The sequence below is a fragment of the Canis lupus genome, chromosome 25 (genome assembly GCF_048164855.1).
Source record: "Canis lupus baileyi chromosome 25, mCanLup2.hap1, whole genome shotgun sequence".
In the NCBI taxonomy this organism is placed as follows: Eukaryota; Metazoa; Chordata; class Mammalia; order Carnivora; family Canidae; genus Canis; species Canis lupus.
In genome coordinates this window covers 25,827,681-25,839,789 of record NC_132862.1, presented here as the reverse complement: position 1 = coordinate 25,839,789, position 12,109 = coordinate 25,827,681, and the positions used below count along the sequence as shown (strand labels likewise).

General features: G+C 40.9%; 1 protein-coding gene across 10 annotated transcripts in view; it reads right to left on the bottom strand.

Annotated features, from left to right (window-relative positions):
- RECQL (RecQ like helicase) overlaps positions 1-12,109 on the bottom strand; it is a 46,216-nt gene that overhangs the window by 13,188 nt on the left and 20,919 nt on the right. For 9 of the 10 annotated variants that reach the window (XM_072798716.1, XM_072798717.1, XM_072798721.1 and 6 more), the window contains 2 exons: positions 8,616-8,814; positions 747-913 (listed from right to left, as the gene is read on the bottom strand). In XM_072798716.1, coding sequence (XP_072654817.1) covers positions 747-913; positions 8,616-8,814 — 366 coding nt within the window. Of the gene's footprint in view, positions 1-746; positions 914-3,597; positions 3,710-8,615; positions 8,815-12,109 lie in introns of all 10 variants that reach the window. The other variant, XM_072798725.1, reaches the window with a different exon arrangement.

Sequence of the window (12,109 nt, the reverse complement as noted above, 5' to 3'; positions counted from 1 at the left end):
GATGTGGGATTCGATCCCGGGTCTCCAGGATCGCGCCCTGGCCCAAAGGCAGGCGCCAAACCGCTGCGCCACCCAGGGATCCCTGATGCTACTTTTATAAAAACATAAACCATGGCATAAATAACTTCAGTGAAAACTCCAAAAAATATTAAGTCTATTCTTTTAAAAGTTTCGAAAGAAAAAAAAAAAGCTGTTAACCTATATAATCTAAATTAGCAAATCTTTAATGGCTTATTAATATTTTATGATTAACTTCAGTGGAGATGTCTTTAGGGTCCTTGGTATCAATCTATGCTTCCCCTCCATTCCTGTACAAGAATGTGCATCAATTTCACAAGTCAATGTCTTTTATTTAATCCAGCAGAGGATTATGCAGCAACAGAGACACATGAAGAAAGCATTACTCAAGGATCTGCTTATAATTACCTCCTGATTTTAAAAACTTTTAAATAGAGTTAACTGTTACGTAAATAAACATAATGAAGAGGAAACCTCTGCTGTAATCCTTCATGAAAGTGATAAATTGACATAAAAGTTACAGGGGGATCCCTGGGTGGCGCAGCGGTTTAGCGCCTGTCTTTGGCCCAGGGCGCGATCCTGGAGACCCGGGATTGAATCCCACATCAGGCTCCCGGTGCATGGAGCCTGCTCCTCCCTCTGCCTGTGTCTCTGCCTCTCTCTCTCTCTCTGTGTGTGACTATCATAAATAAATAAAAAATTAAAAAAAAAAAAAAAAAGTTACATACCTCATAATAAAGATTTGGCCGATTAAAAGAAGCCGTGAAAGTAAAACACTTTCCCACACACAGTATCTTCTGGGCATCCTTCAGTACATGGCTTGTTGCGGTTGCAGTCAGCCCCATTAGGGCTGTGTTAGGGAACTGCCGCTTCAAGATACCAAGTGCCTTGTAATCTGGAAAAGAAAAAACATCAAGTTGGCCCACTTTCTATCCTTAAGGAGAAAATGACATCTTACCATTACAGTTAAACAATGGTTGCTGGATTTTATTTCCCTAGCTTGCAACTGCTAATCTGCAGTTGGTGCCTGGCCTTTTTGAGTAGGCAGGTGTTAGGCTACTTTTAACTGGTTCTTCAGAAGCACTGCTCTTGCCCGCAGGTGAACTGAACTCCCTGTTGGAGAGAGGAAACACCAAAACATTTCCAGTAAGCTGTGCACTGGTCTGCACCCTCTGACTGGGGGATTCAAGAGTGGAAGTGGCCATAGCATGTGAACCTTACAACTGACAAGAGAGAAGAGAGGCCATCAGCCAAACCCCTTCTACCATCACTATCCTCCAAGTGTGGCAAATTCAGACCAGAAAACTTTTGCTGAGGCACTGGTCTATATACAACTTATTTCCGGGAAACCATTCTGGGCTCATATTTGTCATAAACATTTCAATCACTAGATGAGTTGTCCTGACGTACCTGAAGTTCTTGGAGAACATGGAAAGGGACTGTGGTCGAAACTGCTAAATGCAAAGCTAGAGAACTACCAGGAAAACAGAGAAGGTGGCATTGAGGAAGTCATGAAGGTTTCAAGGAGGTAACGTCTGAGTTGGGTCTTGAAGGACAAGCAGAAGCTCACTAGGCAGGGTAGAAGAGAACACCAGGCACAAACACAGCACATACATATGCTGCAAATACACTGGCATGAAATTACCTGGCAGTCAGATAACAGCAGGCAGTCCTGTCCGGCTAACTCACAGGGGGTCAAGCTGGTGCACCTACTGTCAACTCCAGTAAGTGGGCGAACCACGTTCCCTGTATGGCTCCAAGTGCACATGGCCCAAAAGAAGACCATGTGCAAGGTGTGGCAGGTAGAAGTGAAGTAGCCGCCATTACTCTCTGGGGATCTTTCCAGGCAGATAGGATGAGGGACAGATGCACAGGTGCCCAGGCAGTTCTAGCTTGTCCTAGTTTTTTTCCACTTTCCCTTCAGCTCTTCCTCCCAGCTGTAGGCCTTGCCCACCAACAGGCCCCACCAGATGCTTAGCAGACCTACGGTGCTGACAGCTACTAGGAGGAGAGAGCTTACCAGAGCCCTCTCAAGAGCTTCCCCTGTGTGGCTCCCTCTGGCACCAGACAGGCTCCTTAGACACCACTACAAGCTCCAGTTGGTCATCCCACACCAGTGCTTCAGGAAATCAGGGACTTTCTCTGATCGTCCATCCTTCACTTCCCCAGCTCCTCGTACCACTGTACAGGGCTTGCTTCCTAACAGAAATCCCTGATGACCTGGTGTTCACAGTAGCTCTGCTTCCCCACCTGCACCTCGAATGATAGCACCACAGAAAGACAGCAGAGCACTGAAAGGCAGGCTTAAGTAAGACTGGGAACAACTGTCAGTTGGTTGAAGGAGCTAAGCCTTTGTCCTATAGGAAATGAGTCATCATGTTATTTTTATAGCACACAAGGGATATAGATAGACTCATCTTTTGGTGGCAGCGCAAGGTATGGGCTGGAAGAGGGGAAAGACTAAAGAAAGGGAAATCAGTTCAAAGATGGCAGCAGCCAACTGGAAACCCAGTAAGAACAGGAAACAAGGCATGACAATGAGGACAGAACAGAAAGAAAACACTGAGGAGAAACCCAAGAACAAGAGCCCTATAAGTCCTGGTGACTACTGGGATTTGGCCTCTGGGGGAGGGAGAGTAGGGAGTATCGAGGGGAGGGGAGGGGAGAGAGGGATCCAAGATTCATCCATTCCTGCCAAGCATTTCTCCAGGCACTGAAGACTATGTGGTGAACAAAACAAGGATGTTATGCAAATGGAAGTACAATTCAAGCAAAGAAACCAGACAAAACAAAGAGTAAATCAATAAGTACGTTATTATCAGAGGGTGAGAAGGGCTCATAGTGGTAAGCCTAGTGTAGTAGGAATGTAAAGAGGGAGGAAGAAGAATAGGAAATCAGGTAGAGACAAACAGAAGAGAGATCGTATGTACCGTCTTATGGACCCCAGTTAAGAATATGGAATTTATTCTAAGTACAAAGAGGATCTGGTGGATAGTTTAGGAAGGGAAGTCCCAGGGTTTGATTTGTATGTAGAAAGGATCACTTTGGTTGCTGTGTGAGGAATAAACTGTAGAAGAGTAAGTCTGGAATCAGGCTAGTTGGGGAGCCACTGTAGTGGGCCAATGGAAAGGAGCCTAGCTGGACCTAAGAGCAATACAGACAAAGGGAAGTAGACAAACTTGAGATTCAGTTTAGCAGTAGAGCTGACAGGACTTGGCGATGGCCTGGATCTGCAGAGGTAAGATAAACCAAGGATGATGTGCCATTATTACATTACAGTTATTAGCTGAGAGAACTCCATCCTTCTCTACCCCGCTCTGTGGTGCTGGAGCGGGGAATCCGTACACTCCATTTCTGTTTTGTGAGCTGGCCCTATAAGGACAGAGTACGAGGCTGGGGGAGAAAGAAGTGTCTCAATCCTTCCTTTCTGCTTCCTGCGGACTTGCTTGTATTCTCAAGAAGTCACCCCAGAAGGCTTCTTCATCCCTATACAAGCACTGTGTCTTCATAGGAGCAGATGAATACAGATGGCAGTTTTTCCAAACTTTGGAGAACCCACTTCGTCACAGGTCCACCCACCTTGGCCTTCACTAGGAGACATCAGCAGCATGGGGCTGTGCCTCCTCAGAGGATGGAATTTCAGCTCCACAAAGACCTTCTTCTCAAGCTTATTACTTCCAAACTTTTCTTCCTGTTCAGGAACAAGACAAGGATGCCCACTCTCACTACTGTTATTTAACATACTAGTAGAAGTCCTAGCCAGGTTAATTAGGCAAGAAAAAGAAATAAAAGGCATCCAACTTGAAAGAAAATAAGTAAAACTGTCACTATTTACAGATGACATGAAATTATACACAGAAAAATCTTGATTCCACCAAAAACCGATTAGAACTAAAATTCACAAAAGTTACAGAACACAAAATCTATATACAAAAATCAGTTGTGTTTCTATATACTAATACCGAACTATTAGAGAAATTACGAAAACGATTCTGTTCACAATTACATCAAGAAGAATAAAATGCCAAGCGATAAATTTAACCAAGGAAGTAAAATATGCACTTGAAAACTATAAGACCCTGATAAAAGAAACTGAAGATAACACAGATTAATGGAAAGATATTCTGTGTCTATGAAATGGAAGACTTAGCACTATTAAAATGTCCATATACCCAGAGCAATCTACAGATTCAAAGCAATCCCTATCAGGAGTCCAAAGGCATTTTCACAGAACTAGAAAAAAACATCCTAAAATTTGTACGGAACAACAAAAGGCCCCCAATAGCCAAAGCAATACTGAGAAATAAGAAAAAAGATGGAGGCATCAAACTTCATTTCAAACCATATCACAAAGCTAGAGTAATCAAAACGGTATAGTGTTAGTATAAAAATGGAAACATGGATCAGTAGAACAAAATATAGAATCCAGAAATAAATCCACACATATATGGTCAATTAATTTATGACAAAGGCATCAAGAATATACAATGGAGAATCGACAGTCTCTTCAATAAATGGAAAACTAGACAGACACATGCAAAAGAATGAAACTAGAACCTTATACCATATACAAATCAACTCAAAATGGATTAAAATCTTGAACATAATGCCTGGAACCATAACACTACCTGAAGAAAACATAGGGGATAAGCTTCCAACACTGATCTTTGCAATAATTTACCGGATTTGACATCAAAAGAAAAGGCAACAAAAGCAAAACTGTGTAAGTGGTACTGCATAAAACTATAAAATGCTTCTGTACAGCAAAGGAAACCATCAATATAATGAAAAGGCAACCTATGGACTACGAGAAAATATTTGCGACTATCTGATACAAGGTTAACATAAAAACTATACAAAGAACTCATTCGACTCAATAGTAAAAACAAAACAAAACAAAACAAAAAAATCTGATTGAAAACTAGGCAGAGGATCTGGACAGACATTTTTCTAGACAAGACATACAAATAGCCAACAGGTACCTGAAAAGGTTTCCCACATCACTTATCATGAGTAAAATGCAAATCAAAACCACAGTGAAACATCACCTCACACATTGTTAGGATAGCTATCCTCAAAAATACAAGAAATAACAAGTATGGGAGAAAAAAAGAACCCAGGTGAACTACTGGTAGCAATGTAAATTTGTGTAGCCACTATGAAAAACAATAGTGTGGGGCACCTAGGTCGCTTAGTCGGTTAAGTATCCAACTCTTGATTTCTGCTCAGATCATGATCTCAGAGTCATGAGATGGAGCCCCATACAGGCTCTGAGCTCAGCGCGGAGTCTGCATCTCTCCTTCTCTCTGTGCCCCTCCCTCCACTCTGGCTAGCGCATGCTCTAAAATAAATTAAAAATCTTTAAAAAAAGAAAAAACAAACAAACAAACAATATAGAGGTTCCTCAAAAATTAAAAAATAAAACTACCATATGACCCAACAATTCCACTCCTGGGTATTTATCCAAAGAAACAAAACCACTATCTTGAAAAGATAGCTATGCCTGGGGGTGCCTGGGTGGCTTATTGGTTAGGTATCTGGCCTTTGGCTCAGGTTATGATCCCAGGATCCTGAGATCAAGCCTCACATTGAGCCCCCCTGTCTCTGATTCTGCTTTTCCTTCTCCCTTTCCCTCTCCCTTTCCCTCTGTGTACTGTCTCAAATAAACAAATCTTAAAAAAAAAAAAAAAAAAAAAAAAAAGGTACGACCATAGTGAATACCTATTCAGTGCTTAACATTTAAAAAAAAAAAGGTATCTACTCCTCTATGTTCACTGGAGCATTATGCATAACAGCCAAGGCATGGAAACAACCTAAGCATGTAATGATACATGGTTAAAGAAAATGTGGCGTGTATATATACATACACCCACAATGGAATATTATTTGGCCTTAAAAAATAAGGAAATTCTGCTATTGGCAACAACATGGATGAAACTTGAGAGCATAATGCTAAGTGATATAAGTCAGATAGAGAAAGATAACCACTATATGATCTCACTTATATGTGGAATCTTTAAAAAGAAAAAACAACCCAAAATACTGAAAACACACTGGTGGTTGCCAGAGGTGAGGCACAGAGGTGGGCAAAATGGGTGAAAGGAGTCAAAAGGTACAAACTTCTAGTTACACAACTATTTTATATAACTAAGAGTAATACAAGGTTGTATGTCAATTACAGCTCTATTAAACTTTTTTTTAAAATGGGTACACATTTCCAATAAACTAAATCTGTAGTTGCAGAGGAAGAGAACTAGATATAGAACCACTGATGACGACTAGCAGCTAATTTACAGAGGCAATGCAAGTTATGCTAACACACAAGCAACAGTTCTCATCCTAAGTGATCAACTACTAAGGCTAGAAATATAGGGCAAGGGTGAGAAACTGGATATTTTCAGTAGCTACCAGGCAACAACTCTTTGGAATAGTCTAAATAACATGGTGGGGTCTCTAGTAAAAAAGACAGTATATATCCTGCCTAAGACATGTAAATCAAAATTTAAAAAAATACCTAATGCCCCCAAATAATTCTGAAAGTAGAAAACTGTGTCTTCAGGCCACGAGTCCACCATGCCTGAAGTAGTGTAAGAAAAGACGAAAACAGATTAGAACCATGGGGAACACTTAGGGTGGCAGCAAAGGAAGGAGAACAAGGCAGAGAGAATGGAAAAGAAACACATCAAAAGCCTCCATCACAGAAACCCAGGGAGGACAAGTGGCCAAGAGAGAGATAAATGCAGGAAATGCTCCTCCTGCTCCAGAAGTTAAGTGGGAAAAGGAATTCAGATGAACCCCCTGGATTAAGCCCATGGGGAGATAGATAGGAGACCAAGGTCACCTCTGAGCAGAGTGGTGAAGGCAGAAGGGACTCTGAATTCAGAAAGGAAGGAAGGTGAGAAACAGATGGTAAGTTTAGAGGATGAGGTGAAAGGAAGAACAGAAACAGGACAACACCATAAAGGGGTGAGAAAGGTGAAAGCCTATTTCAGTTTCTCTCTTTGTTTTAGGGAGTCGTAAAATTCAGGAGGTGAGCCTGTGTGGTTCAGTTGGTTGAGGGTCTGACTCTTGATTTTGGCTCAAGACATGATCTCAAGGTTTTGAGACAGAGCCCAGTGATGTGATCTGGGCACAGGGTAGTTTGCTTCTCCCTCTCCTTCCACTCCTCCCCCTACTCGCTCGCTCAATCTCTTTCTCAAATTAAATATTAAAAACTTAAAAAAAAAAAAAAGAGGAACCCTGGGTGGCGCAGCGGTTTAGCGCCTGCCTTTGGCCCAGGGCCGATCCTGGAGACCCGGGATCGAGTCCCACATCGGGCTCCCGGTGCATGGAGCCTGCTTCTCCCTCTGCCTATGTCTCTCCACCACCCCCCTCTCTCTCTGTGACTATCATAAATAAATAAAAATTAAAAAAACAAACAAACAAATTCATTCCTTTTAAAAAAAAAAAGATGCAGGAGTGAAGACTTTGACAGAGTGAGTCTTAAGAAGGCAGGAAAGGATGAAGTGGGAGGAGTCATGGTAACACTGATAATAAATGGTCTCTTTTGCCTTACGAAGAAAAAACAAGTCACTAATGTTTGGAAAGGGAAAGAGGGTGACATCCAGACCTGCTGGCACCTATTTTCTGGGGACTGAGAGGCATCTGCAAGTAGGAGTTAGGACCTAACGAGAAGTGAGAAGTTAAAGGCATGAATAGCTTGCTGGGAGGAATGCTAACGGGAGACAAATCAGGAACAAGTCGAAGGGCAGCAGTCTGATGGCAGCTGACCTGAGGTGTAAATTAATGCAGCTGTAAAAATTCTTCCCACCAGTGTTTAATACTGAAACAGCAGGAATGGGGGAATAGAGGCCTGGAGGGGTCCAGAAGCACAGTCTGGCACAGAGCCTGAGGCAGGTAAAATGCCAGGCAATCCAGGAGTAACAGAAGTGGCAAGAGCAGAGTCTGAAAGGAGGCGAGAGTGACTGTCAGGTAATGTCTCAAGCCCTGCTCAAATGCAATGAGGGATTAGAGGGGACCCCAGGGGACCATCTGCGTGTGAAAGCAGGTTCAGAAAGAAATGAGGTTGAAAATCAAGAACATGATTGCTTAAAGCTTAAGGTTGTTTTGCACAGAACAAGTCTGAGTGATCTGCTTCCAGCTATGACTGCAGGATTAGGTTGGAGGAGTACAGAACTGGGTTCCTAAAATACCTGCCCCAGTCCCCCACACTGTAACCCCAAGGTGGTAGTTGGATGTTGACCAGGAAGTGGAGGCTGGAGACTGAATGATGACTAAAGAAGACAACTCTGAAGCAGATACAAATTCCTCACGGAATGTGAGGGAGAACGTGGTGTCAGGAAATCTTTATGGCTAAATGTGGAAGCTAATCATGTTGCTGAGAAACATGCATTTCAAGGGATAAAGGCAATAAGACTAAGCACTCCAGTGAGAGAAGTAAAGATTAAAGACTCAGCCTCTCCATTTTCCTTATAAGGCAAGAGAAAATGAGCAACAGCTAGCTGATGAAATAATTTTAACAGAAGCAGGGATTTCCATCATGTGAGTAAGAAAACAGTCCCTAGCATCAAGGAGTATTCTAGATACATCACACATACCAGGTCTGAAATCATGTCCCCAGTGGCTACAACAGTGAACTTCATCCACAGCAATCCGGGTAAATCTCCTTGCTTCATAGGCTTTCTCTAGTCTCGACATGAACATTTTGCTCTTTGCAATTTTCTCTGGAGTCACATAAATTAGCTTTAGCTTGGAGTTCTTATTTATCATTTCAGCATGAACCCATTTCACATGCTCCTATTAAAAGTAAAAACAGACACAATGATGGAACTAAGCTGGCAGACTGGATACTAAGTGGTAAATGAAGAGGCACTTACTCAAAGCAACAGCCTTGGACTGTTTTAGCAGATGCTGAGTTCATTAAAACTGAGCCCATGTCCCAGTACTAAACTTCAAGGTAGCTGCAAAAAGCATTTTATTTGTTTACTTGTATTCAAATGCTGATAAAAGAATAATCTCATTCGACAAAAAACAAAAAATAAAAGTGAAAACACCTGGGGCACCTGGGTGGCTCAGTCAGTTGGGTGTCTGACTCTTAATTTGGAGTCGGGTCGATCTCAGGATCATGGGATCGAGTCCTATGTCAGCTCTGCACTCAGTGCCAAGTCTGTTTATCCCTCTGTCTGCTCCCTCCCCACACCCAGTCAATCCCTGTTTCTCTCTCAAATAAATAAATAAAATCTTTAAAAAGAAATATCCCTGACTCTCCAGAACTTCTGGCAGTTCTGTAAATGGAAAAAGCAAGATTAAAGAAAAAAAACTGTACTCACATCCTATGAACTACTAGTAAAAGCAAATGAAAACTGGACTTGACCTTGACCTATCCTCTTTTCTTTCCAGTTTTTCAAACAGCAGTGATATGGCATGAATCTTTAATTATCTGCAACTTCTAGCTACTTTCATTACTATTACTTTCTTTTTCAGGGTTATGGAAATATAATAGAAAAAAGCAATGTTCTCCACGTTCATTCTGTTGAAGGAGAGAGCAATTTGGACATGAGAGTTTAAATAAAACAGAAATAGATGAAGGAAACTAAAGGAACCTAGCTACCTGGAGATATGGCTGACACCAGGTCTGGGGGGAAATATGCAAAATGAGCAAGGAGTAACTTCTCATAAAGCAAGCTAGGAGTCAAAAACTATGCGGTGAAGAAAAAAGGGGTGTTTACTGCCCAAAGACAGGACTATTTTGGGAAAATAAAGAATAACACAGATTAAGATCTATCAAATATGTTAAATGTCCGTAAGTTAATAATGATACTTAAAAAAAAGACCTTATTGATCACCTTTAGAGAATGGTAAAGGGAAAGAATTTTTAATATGGTGGTAGACAATACGTAAATGAACAAGCATGGTTGTGTCCCAATAAAACTTTATGGACACTGAAATCTAAATTTCATATAATTTTCACACTTCACAAAGCATTCTTCTTCTGATTTTTTTAACCATTCAAATATATAAAAACTGAGGAGCACCTGGGTGGCTCAGTCAATTGAGTGTCCAACTGTTGGTTTCAGCCCAGGTCATGATCTCAGGATTGTGGAATCAAGCCCTGCATCAGGCTCCCCACTCAGCAAGGAGTTTGCTTCCCGTTCCCTCCCCTCCTCCACCCCACATGCATGTTCTAAAATAAATAAATATTTAAAATACACATGTATATATATATAATATATATGTATATACACACACACACACACAGACACACACATATATACACACACAAACCAAGCAACGAAGACTAGAAAGGAACAGAGACCACCACCAGAAACACCAACTTGACAGATAACACAATGACACTAAGTTCATATCTTTTAATAATTACTGAGTGTAAATAGACTAAATGCTCCAATCAAGACACAGGGTATCAGAATGGATAAAAAAGTAAGACCCATCGAAATGCTGCCTACACGAGACTCATTTTAGAGCTAAAGACACCTGACTATTTAAAGTGAGGGGCAGGAGGGACGCCCGGGTGGCTCAGTGGTCAAGCGCCTGCCTTTGGCTCAGGGCATGATCCTGGAATCCCGGGATCAAGTCCCACATCAGGCTTCCTGCAATAGAGCCTGCTTCTCCCTCTGCCTGGTCTCTGTCTCTCTCTGTGTGTGTCTCTCACGAATAAATAAATAAAATCTTTAAAAAAAAAATAAAATACAATAAAAATAAAGTGAGGGGCTGGAGAACCATCTAACATACTAATGGACATCAAAAGAAAGCCGGAGTAGCCATACATATATCAGACAAAGTAGATTTTGAACCAAAAATTGTAACAAGAGATGAAGAAGGACACTAATATCATAATTAAGGATTCTATTCATCAAGAAGATCTAATAATTGTAGATATTTATGCCCCCAACTTGGGAGCACCCAAATGTATGAATTAATTAATAATAAACATAAAGAAATCCATTGATAATAATACTAGAGGACATTAACACCCCACTTATAGATGATCTAAGCAGAAAATCAACAAGGACACAATGGCTCTGAATGACACACTGGACCAGATGGCTTTAACAGATACATTCAGAACTCTTCATTCTAAAGCAGCAAAATACATTCTTTTTTAGTGCACATGAACATTCTCCAGAATAGACCACATACTGGGTCACAAATCAGCCCTCAACAATTACAAAAAGACTGAGATCATACCATGCAGATTTTCAGATCATAGCACTATGAAACTTGAAGTTAACCACAAGAAAAAATTTGCAAAGACCACAAATACACAGAGATTAAAGAACATCCTACTAAAGAATAAATGGTTTAACCAGGAAATTTAAGAAGAAATTAAAAAGTACATGGAGGCAGGGACACCTAGGTGGCTTAGTGGTTGAGTGTCTGTCTTTGGCTCAGGTCATGATCCCAGGGTCCTGGGATGGATGGAACTCCACATCAGGCTCCCTGCAGGAAGCCTGCTTCTCCCTCTGCCTAGGTCTCTGCCTCCCTCATGAATAAGTAAATAAAATCTTAAAAAAAAAAAGCACATGGAGGCAAATGAAAATGAAAACACAATGAATACTAGAACAGTTTAATGAAACTAAGAGCTAGTTCTTTGAAACAATAAATAAAATTGATAAACCTCTAGCCAGACTTGTAAAAACAAAAGAGAAAGGACCCAAAAAATAAAATCACGAATGAAAGAGAAGAGATCACAACCAACATCACAGAAATACAGATAATTATAAGAGAATTTATGAAAAATTATAGGCCAACAAACTAGGCAATCTGGAAGACATGGACAAATTCCTAGAAACATACAAACTATGAAAACTGAAACAGGAAGAAATAGAAAATTTGAACAGACCCATAACCAACAAAGAAATTAAATCAGTAATCAAATATCTCCCAATAAACAAAAGTCCAAGGACAGATGGCTTCTCAAGGGAATTCTACCAGACATTTAAAGAAAAGTTAGTAACTATTCTTCTCAAATTATTCCAAAAAATAGAAATGGAAGGAAAACTTCCAGACTCATTATACAAGGCCAGCATGACCTTGATTCCAAAACCAAAGACCAACCCCCCCAACTAAA